This window comes from Pelophylax lessonae (genome assembly GCF_965119305.1).
Source record: "Pelophylax lessonae genome assembly, chromosome: 6".
Classification (NCBI taxonomy): domain Eukaryota; kingdom Metazoa; phylum Chordata; class Amphibia; order Anura; family Ranidae; genus Pelophylax; species Pelophylax lessonae.
Genome location: NC_138773.1, coordinates 34,470,559 through 34,486,940, shown reverse-complemented (window position 1 = coordinate 34,486,940; position 16,382 = coordinate 34,470,559). Strand labels below are relative to the sequence as shown.

Sequence of the window (16,382 nt, the reverse complement as noted above, 5' to 3'; positions counted from 1 at the left end):
ATACAAGAACCTTTAGTTGTAGTCTTAAAAAAAAAACCTTTGAGAAATTCATCTCCCTATTGTAAGACACTTTTCTTTTTATTTCTCCCAGAAGACAAACTTCCTATCCTTCATACAAGAGTGAATAGGACAAACATAAATGTTTCAAGATGGACAAGGTCTCCCACTGAACAATGGATCAGCAGCTCAATAACTGCAGTATAAATACTAGGGATGCACCGATACCGGTATCAGTGTTGATACTGACTATTTTAACAAGAAAACGCTCCCGATCCTGATACTTTGCAATGCAATTTGCGTCCATACAAAATGAATGGATGCAAATTGCACTGCAAAGAATTGCATTTGATTTGAACAGGATTGTAGTGCAATTCCTGTGTGATCGCATGTGGTCTCCAGATTGATCTTGTGTGATCCCAAGCTTGTCAAAATGAAGTTCACACAGTAGCAGTGTGTAAAACCTCCATGCATGACAGGTTACACCAGCTCCCACTCCCATCCGACTGTGCACATATGCGGCTCCTCCTGCTTCTCCCTTGGCTTTGTTCCCCCCAGCCTCCAGCGGCTCTCTCTCCCCAGCCTCCAGCGGCTCTCCCTCCCCAGCCTCCAGTGTCTCTCTCTCCCCAGCATCCAATGGCTCTCTCTCCCCAGCATCCAATGGCTCTCTCTCCCCAGCATCCAATGGCTCTCTCTCCCCAGCATCCAATGGCTCTCTCTCCCCAGCATCCAATGGCTCTCTCCCCAGCCTCCACTGGCTCTCTCTCTTCAGCCTCCAATGGCTCTCTCCCCAGCCTCCACTGGCTCTCTCTCTTCAGCCTCCACTGGCTCTCTCTCTCCAGCCTCCACTGGCTCTCTCTCTCCAGCCTTCACTGGCTCTCTCTCTCCAGCCTGCACTTGCTCTCTCTCTCCAGCCTCCACTGGCTCTCTCTCTCCAGCCTGCACTTGCTCTCTCTCTCCAGCCTCCACTGTCTCTCTCTCTCTCCAGCCTCCACTGTCTCTCTCTCTCCAGCCTTCACTGGCTCTCTCTCCCCAGCCTCCAGCGGCTCTCTCCCCCAAGCCTCCAGGGGTACGAGCCATCTCCTTCCAGTGCTGACAGTACAGATTAGAATACAGGGATTCTAGGTGGACAGCACCGTCACATGGACAGCGCTGACCAATCAGAAGCTGTCTAGCCCAAACTGTCAGGAAAGGAGAGAAAGGCGCATTGATTTCAAATCCCCAGACTGGTGAAGCAGCTTCCCTTCTGTGCCAATCTAGTACAGCAGGACCAGGGGGATAGGGAGGTGGTCCTGTGGATGGCTTGAACCCCTGGAGGCTGGGGAGAGAGAGCCGCGGGAGGCTAGGAGGAACAAAGCCATGGGAGAGGCAGGAGGAGCTGCAGATGTCCATAGTTGGATGGAAGCCGGAGCTGGTGGAACACATCATGCAGGGAGGTTTCCCCACTCCTGTGTGAATGCAGGCTCAAAATCACTATGACAAGCCTGGGTTCACTCAGGAGCGATGGGGAAAACACACATGATTAGGACAGTAATCACACTGCATTCCTGTTTAAATCACATTTAATTCTTTGCAGTGCAGTTTGCCCCCATTCATTTAGAATGGACGCAATTCGCATCACATAATATCGGTACTCGGTATCGGGGAGTACTTGACTGAAAGCATTGGTACTCGTACTCGCCGATTAAAAAAAAAAAAGGGTATCGGTGCATCCCTAATAAATACCATTAGTTGAAGCTGTCATATTTTAAAATTTCAGCATTAAACCTTTCAAGTTCAGTTTTCCCAGCCACAACTGATCCTTATGATGTCCGATCACCTTCTTGGTGATGGCAGATTTCAGGTCTTCTAGTTCTGAGATCGGAGAAGTACTTCATGAATGTATCTGTCCTTTCCGCTAAGATCAGACTCATTGTCTCCATCTCCTTCTCTCTGGGTGAAGGATCCAAAGCGTGAGATCAAGAAGGTTTTAAAGTTCATAGAGAAAGAACTTCCCGACGATGTTCTGGAGAAGATCCACCAGCACACAACGTTCAAGGCTATGAAGGAAAACAAAATGTCCAATTATTCTACCTTACCCTCATCACGCATGGACCATAAAGTCTCCCCTTTTATGCGGAAAGGTAAAGACCCTCAGCCCCACTCCATTCCAAATGATAAAATCCACAGATCTATACTTACTAGTAGAAATTCATCTTTGTTTTAAAAGCTTACAAGATCTCAATTTTTTTTTTTTTTTGAAGATAAACATTGATTTAATCACCCTGATGAGTTTCACTATATAGTTTGTAATTGTGTACATACACGGGGTACAGTTATATCACCTTATTACTTACTGTATGTAACACTAGTACAGGTTCATATGAGAAGACATCCAAGTGTCCCACTAGGTGTACACTCCAAAAGTCCTAGTCCGTCCAATTACTTGAGTAAAAGCTCCTTGGTCACATCCACTCTCATGGTTGGATCCTTGGCGTGTAGTCGGTCAAACAACAAAGGGGCGCTGGTTACTTTAGTAGATTTATTATTGAGCATTGAAGAGGTAGAGGCGAGGGTGAGGGAAAAGCAGGGCTTTTTTTCAGTGGGAACGCTGGGGAACGCACTTCCAGCACCTCCCAGATCTGAATGTATGTAATGGCAAGGGGTGCTGGGGAGTGCTGGAGGGTCTATTGATGCTGGCTAATAGGGAATCTATTGCTGCGGAGGATGGGGGTCTATTGTTGCTGGGGAGGTCTTCTGTTGCTCATAGGGATTTATTGTTGCTGGGGTGGGTCTTTTGCTGCTGGTGGGTCAGTTGTTGCTGGGAGGGATATATTGTTCAGGGAGGGGTCTTTGTTGCTGGCTGCTGGAGGGTCTATTGATGCTGGCTACTGGGGAATCTAGTGTTGCTGGAGGGGATCTTTTTGTTGCTGGAGGGGATCTATTTGCTGCTAGAGGGGATCTATTTGCGCAGAAGGTCTATTGTTGCTGGGGAAGTCTGTTGTTGCTGGTGGGGTATCATGTTGCAGGGAATCAATCATTGCTGGGAGGGATCTACTGTTGAGAGAGGGGTCTTATGCTGCTGGAGAGTCTATTGATGCTGGATGTTGGAAGTCCATTGTTGCAGGGGTGGATCTATTGTTGCTGGGGTGGTGTCCATTGTTTCTAGATCTATTATATCGCCTTTTTGTTATCATTAATTCTCTAAAAGGGGCGATACTGGGAGGTGGTTAGGAGGTGAAACCAAGGAATGGTGCTCGGGGGTGGGTAGGGGACAGAGTTAAGAGGTGACTCAGAAGGAAGGAGTTCCTGCACCTATTCTCTGAGGAAAAAAAGCCCTGGGGAAGAGTATACCCCAAAACACCATAGCAGTACTTCTATGTACAGCAGCCCTATGGCTTTTCACATGCAACAACTTCAGAAAGTGTAGAAGGCTCTTGTACCACCCAATGCAGCAGAGAAAGACAGGAGACCCAGAACCAAGGCTCTTGGGTCTGCTTGGTTACTCTATCAGTAACTGCAGGTCAGCCAGGAGGTTCTTGTGCTTGCTTCCTCCTGTGGCTGGTTCAGTTCCGCTTACTCTTTACAGGCAGTCACAGGGGCTTCCTCAGGTTGCAGTGCATCTCTCAATATTTCAGTCGCGGCATCAGCACATCTTCCTCTAGACAGGACTCTAGCAAGTATATTTATTTTGGTATCCGCTAAATAGGGCCAAGAGTAACATAAAACTCTCAGCACAGGCTCTCTTTGGGGGAAACCCAGAAGAAGAAGAAGGAACTTACTCTGGGCAGAGCCTAGAAAAGGACAGAACACTCTGGAGTGATATTTCAAGCACTTATCACCAATCCTAAGCTTACACCATTGTGCCAACTCCTCTGTGATTGGCTAGGAAGAATAAATATTCATTACTCACGTTAATTATTCTTCTCACTTGGACAACTGAAACCAAGTTAGGGACACTACAGCTTAAAGCGGAACTTCACTCTCTAAATCAGCATTGACTATTTTGGCTCTTTATGCTGCTAGCATTAGTAAATGGATAGGAATGTATACCATATTTACTTGTTTTAACCTTTTTTTTTTTATTTCTTTTTTTTTTTTTTTAGTTACTTCCTGGTTTCTTGCCTAGGCAAATGATGTCATACATCCCAGGAGTCTTCAGGAGGGAAGGAGGGGTTTTCTTAGCTAAGAACACCCTCCTGCCTGCATGCCTGAGCTAAGAGCAGATGGATTCCAGGAAGTAAATGCTACCTGTATCATCTGCCCTTATTAAAGATGGCCATAGCCAGAAATGATAGGGGGTGTTTTTCAAAGTGATTTCTCAGCGTAATAAAGCATGGAGACATGGATGGATGGGGAGTTTGCTTTGACAAATAAAGGAGTTGTAAAGCCAGAAGGTTTTTGATCCTAATGCATTCTATGTGTTAAGATAAAAAACCTTCTGTGTGCGGCTGCCCCCCTCACCCCCCCCCCCCCCCCCCAATGCTTACCTGAGCTCCTTGTAGATCCAGTGATGTTGCAGACTCCCCTCCTCATTGACTGAGACAGCAGCGCAGTGCTATTGGGTCCCGCTGCTGTCAATCAAAGTCAGTCAGCCAATGAGGAGAGAAAGGGGCGGGAACAAACCCCGACTCCATGTCTGAATGGACACAGGGAGCAGTGACTCAGCTCAGGTGCCCCCCATAGCAAGTTGCTTGCTCGGGGGGCACTTAACAGGAGGGAGGGGCCAGGAGAGCCGAAGAGGCTCTAACTTTTGTGCAAACCAATCAATATACACTTACTTTACCAGAAATATGTAGCAGAATATATATATTGGCCTAAATTGATGAAGAAATTAGATTTTTTAACATTTTTTATTGGATATGTTTTATAGCAGAAAGCGCAGGAGCTTGATGAGAAGAGGACGGGGTGGGGCCCCGGGCGGCAAGGGGCGCAATGGCACTCTGTGCGCCCTTTCAATGGCAAACAAGGGGGAGAAAACTTCCTTCCCAAAAGTATCGATAAGCCAATGTTCCATGAATGATTCAGGATTTTTACCCTCCGATCCCTCCGGAAAGCCCAAAAAACGCAAATTATTGCGCCTGAGGCGGTCCTCCATGTCCGTTAGCTTGTCTGTAGTAGCGACATGACCCCTCTGTAACTCTGACACAGTGGACTGCATGGGGCGGTGGGCATCTTCCATGTCACTAATACGCTGCTCCGCGTTGCCCACCCTGTGGCGAAGGTTGTGCACATCCTGTTTGAGAAACGACATGTCCATCTGGACAGACTCAATCTGTGTGGCAAGCGAGGTCTGACAGTGCTGAATAGCGTCCATTATGGCAGACAGGGTAGGTTCGGGCCTATCCACAGACAGAGCAGGCTCCGAGGGTACGGGGGAGCCCAGGGGAGAAGAGAGGGCATCACTTGAGTTCCCAGGTCTGTACACATGCTGTGCCCATTAAGAGGGGTTCCTACTATCGGCAAGCGGTTAATAATGGAGCTATGGATGAGGTAGAATCCCTATGGGTAGAACTATGGGGAAAGTAATATTGGGCGTATGCTATAGGCCCCCCAACCAGAGAGAGGAGGGGGAGGCGGACCTCCTTTCACAGATTGGATTGGCAGCAAGGATGGGAAATGTAATTATAATGGGGGACTTTAATTATCCAGACTGGGCAGAAGAAACCGCAAATTCATCCAAGGCTCGGCAGTTCCTAAATGTTTTGCAGGACAATTTCATGGGTCAGATGGTGAATGCACCGACAAGAAACAATGTGGTACTAGACCTACTGATTACCAACAATACAGACCTGATCACAGATATAGAAATACGGGGCAACTTAGGAAACAGTGACCATAGGTCAATTAGTTTCAGTATTAATCATAGTAATAGGAAACACAAGGGTAATATAAGGACACTGAATTTCAAAAGAGCCAATTTCCCAAAACTGCGCTCTTTGCTAGAAAATATCAAATGGGATAGAACCCTGGGAACAAAGAACACGGAGGAAAAATGTGAGTGCTTCAAGAGCATACTAAACAAAGGGATTGGCCAGTGCATTCCAAAGGGAAATACATTTAAAAGAGCAAAACTAAATCCTGGGTGGCTAAACTCAAACATAAAAATGCATATTAATACTAAAGAAAAGGCCTTCAAAAAATACAAGGCTGAGGGGTCATTGGCAGCATTCAAGCATTACAAAGAGTGTAATAAGAAATGTAAAGGCGAAATGTTGGGTCCAATTCCCTTGACATACACTTTTATATGATTGATATCTATGCTACCTGGTTGGATTCGCCTGTTGGTCTGTAACAGATGCCTGCTTCATTTGGTTCATCCTGATTGAATGCGGTTTCCCTTAGACCATCTGGTAAGAGGCTGCATGTTTATACCTTCCTGGTGGTGGATATACCGACAGCACGAGTTTGTTTTTAATTTCACTGGGGGATCGTTTTGGGACTTTGTATCTCCTTTGAGCGTGGCTAATTTATTTTGAATTTCTGATTATCCTTCACCAAGAGGACATTGTGTCTGCTGCTCATTTGCCCTTCATGGACTTTTCCTTTTTTCCTTTTTAATATTTCTAATATATTCATGTCCTAGCGCAATTTATTTCTGTTTTATGTTAAAGCCAACAAAATACTGGCATGTATAAAAAAGGGGATTCACTCCAGAAATAAAGAGATTATTCTCCCGCTCTACAAGACTCTGGTCCGGCCACATCTGGAGTATGCTGTCCAGTTCTGGGCACCGGTCCTCAGGAAGGATGTGCTGGAACTGGAGAAAGTCCAGAGAAAGGCAACAAAAATAATTAGGGGAATGGAGGACATCAGCTATGAGGAAAGACTACAGGCATTGAACTTTTTCACTCTGGAGAAGAGACGCTTGAGAGGGGATATGATATCAATGTACAAATACTGTACTGGTGATGACCCTAGCATAAGGAACAAACTTTTCAGAGAAAGGGAATACAATAAGACACGTAGCCACTCACTAAAACTAGAGGAAAAACAGTTTAACTTTAAAGTACATAAGGGGTTCTTTACTGTCAGAGCAGTAAGGATGTGGAATTCTCTTCCACAAGCAGTGGTATCAGCAGGGAGCGTCGATAGTTTCAAAAAACTATTAGATGGGCACCTTAAAGACCACAACATACAGGGGTATACAATGTACGGTTAACAGCAAACACACATGCACACACATCATAGGTTGAACTGGATGGACTGATATCCTTTTTCAACCTCACAAACTATGTAACTATAAAACTACAAAAATCACCAGTCCTTTACTCTAAATTTTTGAAAGTGCTGTGTTTTTTTGGACAGTACCCTTGCCTAGGGTGAGATTTATGAAGCTAGGATCTATCAGCAGACAACACCATGACTAACTGGTTAGCTCTTCAACTTTGCATTCCCACTGGGAACATTAGCTGCATGGAGTTTGTATGTTCACCCCTGCCACAGTGTCCTTGTAATAGTGTGCTGGTAGGTTAATTAGTCCCAGTTAGTATCTCCTGCAATAAAGAATGATGCCCATTCCAATTTCTTGGCAAACATAGATTGCAAGGCCATTCTTTCACTACATGACAATTTTTTAAAGCAGTACAGTGCTTTCACTGCCAACAATTAGTTATATAGCAGAGTAGCAGATATTTTTTTTTTGTCCAAGGCAGGGGCGTATCTACAGCGAGGCAACAAGCTCTATTTGAGGAAAAAATTGATAAAAAACGAATTTGGGTACAGTTTTGCACGACTGCGCAATTGTCATTCAAAATGCGAGAGCACTAAAATCTGGAAATTGACCTAGGCAGTAAGGGGGTGAAAGTGTCCAATGGGTAAGTGGTAAAAAAAAAAAAAAAAAAAAAAAAAAACATTTGAAATAATTGGGGGCACCTCAAAACTCCATTCCCTAAGGGATATAAGAAGCAAGTGTAGGGTTCATCTTTCCAGCAAACACATAAAACTGGAACTTAGGTTCTAGCTGTAAGTGATCTGAAATTGTCGAATTCTTTTTTGCAGTTGCCTTTGGCTCCTGGAGCCAGCATGTGAAGGGCTGGTGGAAGATCAGACAGCAGAGAAATGTGCTCTATATTTTCTATGAGGATATGCTGGAGGTGAGATAGTCTCCTAAACTGCTATAAGAGGATAGGGGAAATTGTTACTTCATGTGATCCTTAAAGGACAGGTACACTTTCATGAACCTCCCATCCAAAGGCCCCCTTGTCCCCCCAAGCAACCCTGTGTATAACAACCAATTAGCTGGTCCTTTGCTCTTGTTTCTATGGCTGCTGGGGGTATGCTGATTAGACCTGGCCACACCTGGTCCCATCCACTGCCTTCTGGATTGACAGCACTGCCTCTGCTGCTGAAACTCTCCCACTGGAAGCTGCAGTGTCTGGGAGGGGGAGCGTGTGAGACACAAATCAAGGAGGATTTCTCTCAACAGAGGTAAAGGAGGTTTTACATTTACTTTTTGAGGCTTGTGCATTACATAGTACCTGGATTTGGTATATGTTTAGACATCTCATACAAGAACCTTTAGTTGTAGTCTTAAAAAAAAAACCTTTGAGAAATTCATCTCCCTATTGTAAGACACTTTTCTTTTTATTTCTCCCAGAAGACAAACTTCCTATCCTTCATACAAGAGTGAATAGGACAAACATAAATGTTTCAAGATGGACAAGGTCTCCCACTGAACAATGGATCAGCAGCTCAATAACTGCAGTATAAATACTAGGGATGCACCGATACCGGTATCAGTGTTGATACTGACTATTTTAACAAGAAAACGCTCCCGATCCTGATACTTTGCAATGCAATTTGCGTCCATACAAAATGAATGGATGCAAATTGCACTGCAAAGAATTGCATTTGATTTGAACAGGATTGTAGTGCAATTCCTGTGTGATCGCATGTGGTCTCCAGATTGATCTTGTGTGATCCCAAGCTTGTCAAAATGAAGTTCACACAGTAGCAGTGTGTAAAACCTCCATGCATGACAGGTTACACCAGCTCCCACTCCCATCCGACTGTGCACATATGCGGCTCCTCCTGCTTCTCCCTTGGCTTTGTTCCCCCCAGCCTCCAGCGGCTCTCTCTCCCCAGCCTCCAGCGGCTCTCCCTCCCCAGCCTCCAGTGTCTCTCTCTCCCCAGCATCCAATGGCTCTCTCTCCCCAGCATCCAATGGCTCTCTCTCCCCAGCATCCAATGGCTCTCTCTCCCCAGCATCCAATGGCTCTCTCTCCCCAGCATCCAATGGCTCTCTCCCCAGCCTCCACTGGCTCTCTCTCTTCAGCCTCCAATGGCTCTCTCCCCAGCCTCCACTGGCTCTCTCTCTTCAGCCTCCACTGGCTCTCTCTCTCCAGCCTCCACTGGCTCTCTCTCTCCAGCCTTCACTGGCTCTCTCTCTCCAGCCTGCACTTGCTCTCTCTCTCCAGCCTCCACTGGCTCTCTCTCTCCAGCCTGCACTTGCTCTCTCTCTCCAGCCTCCACTGTCTCTCTCTCTCTCCAGCCTCCACTGTCTCTCTCTCTCCAGCCTTCACTGGCTCTCTCTCCCCAGCCTCCAGCGGCTCTCTCCCCCAAGCCTCCAGGGGTACGAGCCATCTCCTTCCAGTGCTGACAGTACAGATTAGAATACAGGGATTCTAGGTGGACAGCACCGTCACATGGACAGCGCTGACCAATCAGAAGCTGTCTAGCCCAAACTGTCAGGAAAGGAGAGAAAGGCGCATTGATTTCAAATCCCCAGACTGGTGAAGCAGCTTCCCTTCTGTGCCAATCTAGTACAGCAGGACCAGGGGGATAGGGAGGTGGTCCTGTGGATGGCTTGAACCCCTGGAGGCTGGGGAGAGAGAGCCGCGGGAGGCTAGGAGGAACAAAGCCATGGGAGAGGCAGGAGGAGCTGCAGATGTCCATAGTTGGATGGAAGCCGGAGCTGGTGGAACACATCATGCAGGGAGGTTTCCCCACTCCTGTGTGAATGCAGGCTCAAAATCACTATGACAAGCCTGGGTTCACTCAGGAGCGATGGGGAAAACACACATGATTAGGACAGTAATCACACTGCATTCCTGTTTAAATCACATTTAATTCTTTGCAGTGCAGTTTGCCCCCATTCATTTAGAATGGACGCAATTCGCATCACATAATATCGGTACTCGGTATCGGGGAGTACTTGACTGAAAGCATTGGTACTCGTACTCGCCGATTAAAAAAAAAAAAGGGTATCGGTGCATCCCTAATAAATACCATTAGTTGAAGCTGTCATATTTTAAAATTTCAGCATTAAACCTTTCAAGTTCAGTTTTCCCAGCCACAACTGATCCTTATGATGTCCGATCACCTTCTTGGTGATGGCAGATTTCAGGTCTTCTAGTTCTGAGATCGGAGAAGTACTTCATGAATGTATCTGTCCTTTCCGCTAAGATCAGACTCATTGTCTCCATCTCCTTCTCTCTGGGTGAAGGATCCAAAGCGTGAGATCAAGAAGGTTTTAAAGTTCATAGAGAAAGAACTTCCCGACGATGTTCTGGAGAAGATCCACCAGCACACAACGTTCAAGGCTATGAAGGAAAACAAAATGTCCAATTATTCTACCTTACCCTCATCACGCATGGACCATAAAGTCTCCCCTTTTATGCGGAAAGGTAAAGACCCTCAGCCCCACTCCATTCCAAATGATAAAATCCACAGATCTATACTTACTAGTAGAAATTCATCTTTGTTTTAAAAGCTTACAAGATCTCAATTTTTTTTTTTTTTTGAAGATAAACATTGATTTAATCACCCTGATGAGTTTCACTATATAGTTTGTAATTGTGTACATACACGGGGTACAGTTATATCACCTTATTACTTACTGTATGTAACACTAGTACAGGTTCATATGAGAAGACATCCAAGTGTCCCACTAGGTGTACACTCCAAAAGTCCTAGTCCGTCCAATTACTTGAGTAAAAGCTCCTTGGTCACATCCACTCTCATGGTTGGATCCTTGGCGTGTAGTCGGTCAAACAACAAAGGGGCGCTGGTTACTTTAGTAGATTTATTATTGAGCATTGAAGAGGTAGAGGCGAGGGTGAGGGAAAAGCAGGGCTTTTTTTCAGTGGGAACGCTGGGGAACGCACTTCCAGCACCTCCCAGATCTGAATGTATGTAATGGCAAGGGGTGCTGGGGAGTGCTGGAGGGTCTATTGATGCTGGCTAATAGGGAATCTATTGCTGCGGAGGATGGGGGTCTATTGTTGCTGGGGAGGTCTTCTGTTGCTCATAGGGATTTATTGTTGCTGGGGTGGGTCTTTTGCTGCTGGTGGGTCAGTTGTTGCTGGGAGGGATATATTGTTCAGGGAGGGGTCTTTGTTGCTGGCTGCTGGAGGGTCTATTGATGCTGGCTACTGGGGAATCTAGTGTTGCTGGAGGGGATCTTTTTGTTGCTGGAGGGGATCTATTTGCTGCTAGAGGGGATCTATTTGCGCAGAAGGTCTATTGTTGCTGGGGAAGTCTGTTGTTGCTGGTGGGGTATCATGTTGCAGGGAATCAATCATTGCTGGGAGGGATCTACTGTTGAGAGAGGGGTCTTATGCTGCTGGAGAGTCTATTGATGCTGGATGTTGGAAGTCCATTGTTGCAGGGGTGGATCTATTGTTGCTGGGGTGGTGTCCATTGTTTCTAGATCTATTATATCGCCTTTTTGTTATCATTAATTCTCTAAAAGGGGCGATACTGGGAGGTGGTTAGGAGGTGAAACCAAGGAATGGTGCTCGGGGGTGGGTAGGGGACAGAGTTAAGAGGTGACTCAGAAGGAAGGAGTTCCTGCACCTATTCTCTGAGGAAAAAAAGCCCTGGGGAAGAGTATACCCCAAAACACCATAGCAGTACTTCTATGTACAGCAGCCCTATGGCTTTTCACATGCAACAACTTCAGAAAGTGTAGAAGGCTCTTGTACCACCCAATGCAGCAGAGAAAGACAGGAGACCCAGAACCAAGGCTCTTGGGTCTGCTTGGTTACTCTATCAGTAACTGCAGGTCAGCCAGGAGGTTCTTGTGCTTGCTTCCTCCTGTGGCTGGTTCAGTTCCGCTTACTCTTTACAGGCAGTCACAGGGGCTTCCTCAGGTTGCAGTGCATCTCTCAATATTTCAGTCGCGGCATCAGCACATCTTCCTCTAGACAGGACTCTAGCAAGTATATTTATTTTGGTATCCGCTAAATAGGGCCAAGAGTAACATAAAACTCTCAGCACAGGCTCTCTTTGGGGGAAACCCAGAAGAAGAAGAAGGAACTTACTCTGGGCAGAGCCTAGAAAAGGACAGAACACTCTGGAGTGATATTTCAAGCACTTATCACCAATCCTAAGCTTACACCATTGTGCCAACTCCTCTGTGATTGGCTAGGAAGAATAAATATTCATTACTCACGTTAATTATTCTTCTCACTTGGACAACTGAAACCAAGTTAGGGACACTACAGCTTAAAGCGGAACTTCACTCTCTAAATCAGCATTGACTATTTTGGCTCTTTATGCTGCTAGCATTAGTAAATGGATAGGAATGTATACCATATTTACTTGTTTTAACCTTTTTTTTTTTATTTCTTTTTTTTTTTTTTTAGTTACTTCCTGGTTTCTTGCCTAGGCAAATGATGTCATACATCCCAGGAGTCTTCAGGAGGGAAGGAGGGGTTTTCTTAGCTAAGAACACCCTCCTGCCTGCATGCCTGAGCTAAGAGCAGATGGATTCCAGGAAGTAAATGCTACCTGTATCATCTGCCCTTATTAAAGATGGCCATAGCCAGAAATGATAGGGGGTGTTTTTCAAAGTGATTTCTCAGCGTAATAAAGCATGGAGACATGGATGGATGGGGAGTTTGCTTTGACAAATAAAGGAGTTGTAAAGCCAGAAGGTTTTTGATCCTAATGCATTCTATGTGTTAAGATAAAAAACCTTCTGTGTGCGGCTGCCCCCCTCACCCCCCCCCCCCCCCCCAATGCTTACCTGAGCTCCTTGTAGATCCAGTGATGTTGCAGACTCCCCTCCTCATTGACTGAGACAGCAGCGCAGTGCTATTGGGTCCCGCTGCTGTCAATCAAAGTCAGTCAGCCAATGAGGAGAGAAAGGGGCGGGAACAAACCCCGACTCCATGTCTGAATGGACACAGGGAGCAGTGACTCAGCTCAGGTGCCCCCCATAGCAAGTTGCTTGCTCGGGGGGCACTTAACAGGAGGGAGGGGCCAGGAGAGCCGAAGAGGCTCTAACTTTTGTGCAAACCAATCAATATACACTTACTTTACCAGAAATATGTAGCAGAATATATATATTGGCCTAAATTGATGAAGAAATTAGATTTTTTAACATTTTTTATTGGATATGTTTTATAGCAGAAAGCAAAAAATTTTGTTTTTTTTTTTTCAAAATTGTCGGTCTTTTTTTGTTTATAGCGCTATAAGTCGCTGATCGCCACCATTACAAGAAAAGAAAATAAATAAAAATTTCCATAAAAATATACCATAGTTTTGTAGATGCTATACATTTTTGTGCAAACCAATAAATATACACTTATTGGGATTTTTTTTACCAGAAATATGTAGCAGAATGCATATTGGCCTAAGTTGATGAAGAAATTCGATTTTTTTTTTTTAATTTTGTTATTGGATATGTTTTATAGCAGAAAGCAAAAAATATTGTTTTTTTTTTTTTCAAAATTGTCGGTCTTTTTTCGTTTATAGCGCTATAAGTCGCTGATCGCCACCATTACAAGAAAAAAAAAAAAAAAGAATTTCCATAAAAATATCCCATAGCTTGTAGATGCTATACATTTTGTGCAAACCAATCAATATACACTTATTGGGATTTTTTTTACCAGAAATATGTAGCAGAATACATTATTGCCTAAACTGATGAAGAAATTAGATTTTTTTTTTTTTTTTACTTTTTTATTGGATGTTTTATCGCAGAAAGCAAAAAATATATATATTTTTTTAATTTGTTTATAGCGCAAAAAATAAAAACCGTAGAGGTGATCAAATACCAACAAAAGAAAGCTCTATTTGTGGGGATAAAAAGGACATCAATTTTATTTGGGTCGCATGACTGTGCAATTATCAGTTAAAGTAACACAGTGCCACATTGCAAAAAATGGCCTGGTCATAAATGGGGTAAAACCTTCCAGGGCACAAGTGGATAGGGCCAAAATTAGATTTTTTACATTTTTTTTATGGGATATGTTTTATAGCAGAAATTAAAAAATATTATTATTATTTTTTTTTTTTTTTAATTGTTGATCTTTTTTTTTTTATAGCACAAAAAAAAAAAACCCAGTGGTGATTAAATACAATACCACCAAAAGAAAGCTCTATTTGTGGGAAAAAATACATCAATTTTATTTGGGCATCGCATGACTGCGCAATTATCAGTTAACCACTTCACTCCGCTCACATGGAGGCTACTGCGGCAAAGTGCCGCGATCCCGTCCAGCGACGTAGACCTACGTCGCTGGACTCCGCCCCTTGTGGGCGGCGCTCGCGCGCCGCCGGAGGCTCGCTCCCGCTGTGTTCATTCACAGCGGGAGTCGGGCCAGGGGAGGAGCAGCGGCGATTGCCGCTGCTCTGCCCCGATCGTCGGGGATCGAGTCTGGAGATCCGCCCGCTGTGTGTAAACAGAGCGGGCGGATCTCCATAGTGATAGCTGGACATCCAATCTGTCCTTCTGTCACACAGTCGCCTCCCCCCCTGTCACGTCAGTAAGCACCAGGCATACATTAACCCCTCCCTCTCCAATAAAATTAACCCCTTCCCTGCCAGTGTCATTTTTACAGTAACAGTGCATATTTATAGCACTGATTACTGTAGAAATGTCACTGGTACCCCCAAAAGTGTCAAAAATGTCAGTCAAGGGTCCGATCTGTCCGCCGCAATGTCGCAGTCCCGCAAAAAAAAAATCGCAGATCGCCGCCATTACACGTTAAAAAAAAAAACACCAAAAATGACAGAAATCTTTCCCTTAGTTAGTAAACGCAATAACTTTTGCGCAAACCAATCAAAATACGCTTATTGCGATTTTTTTTTTTTTTACTAAACATAGGTAGCAGAAAACAAATTGGCCAAAAATTTTAAAAAAATTTGATTTTTACATTTTTTTGGGGGGGGGGGGGGAATTTCATATAAAAAATGTGAAAAATATTGTTATTTTTTCAACATAAACGCTCTTTTTTTGTTTATAGCGCAAAAAGTAAAAATCGCACAGGTGATCAAATACCACCAAAAGAAAGCTCTGTTTGTGGGAAAAAAAGGACGTAAATTTCGTTTGGGTACGGCGTCGCACGACCGCGCAATTGTCAGTTAAATTCGCACAGCGCCGAATCGCAAAAAGTGGCCTGGACGGAAGACAGCAAAATCCTCCGGTGGTTAAAGTAGCGCAGTGGTCATTAAGGGGGAAAAAACCTTCCAAGGCACAAGTAGAAAAGGCCGAAATTAGATTTTTTACATTTTTTTTTTTTATGGGATATGTTTTATAGCAGAAAGTAAAAAAAATGTTGGTCTTTTTTTTTTTTTTTTATAGCACAAAAAAAAAAAAAAAAAACCCAGTGGTGATTAAATACAATACCACCAAAAGTAAGCTCTATTTGTGAGAAAAAAGACATCAATTTTATTTGGGTACAGCGTTGTAGGACCGTTTGTACGCAGTGCCGTATCGCAAAAAAAATGGCCTGATCATGAAGGGGGGAAATTTTTCCAGAGATCAGCAGGACAAATCATGGAGACATGGACGGATGGGGGGAGTTTGCTTTGAATATAAAAAATGAATTAAAATGCGTTTTGGGTTTGTGGTGCTCAGATACGGCTTAATTCGGCTTTAATGGATCAGCCTCTGTGTTTCTCTGTCTCCAGGTGTCTGCGGGGACTGGAAGAATCATCTCACGGTGGCTCAGAATGAAATCTTTGATGCATATTTGGAGCGGGAGATGTCCGACACGGATCTAACTTTCCGATTCCAAGACTGATGATGCATTATTCTGTCAAGGCACCCTTTCAAATATCTTGTCTTGTCGGATGTCTTTGATAACGTCCTGTAGGAGGGGCGAAACGCGTCAAAGCAGATCCCGGCTCCCCAGTGACGCCATATCCGGTTAACCTCCCTGGCGGTCTGATTATGTCAGAATTTCTGTGCTAAAAAGCAGTACATTGTTTTGCATGGAAATATGTTTTATATTTTAGGCCTGTAATTCTTAGGAATAAACTCTCTTAAATCTGTCCAAACAAGAGTCTAGTAGACATCCCGGGTATGATAAAGTTTAAAACACGAAATCATAAATTTTAATGCAATAATAATACATTTCATCAAATTCTTCATTGTTTTCCAAGTGGAGATTTTTCATTATGAGGGAGAATCTGTGCTCGGGGGCGCAGCCTGATCTGTACCGCAGTCAATA

General features: G+C 44.4%; 1 protein-coding gene across 1 annotated transcript in view; it reads left to right on the top strand.

Annotated features, from left to right (window-relative positions):
• The window catches only part of LOC309558525 (sulfotransferase 1A3-like), a gene marked incomplete at its 5' end in the record, with an annotated part of 52,430 nt that extends 36,467 nt beyond the window's left edge, over positions 1–15,963 (top strand). The window contains 4 exons of the mRNA XM_082261605.1: positions 1,940–2,120; positions 7,978–8,072; positions 10,424–10,604; positions 15,841–15,963. Of these exons, the coding sequence (XP_082117731.1) occupies positions 1,940–2,120; positions 7,978–8,072; positions 10,424–10,604; positions 15,841–15,953 (570 nt within the window). The 3' untranslated portion in view covers positions 15,954–15,963. The remainder of the gene's footprint in view (positions 1–1,939; positions 2,121–7,977; positions 8,073–10,423; positions 10,605–15,840) is intronic.
• Positions 15,964–16,382: the final 419 nt, after the last annotated feature.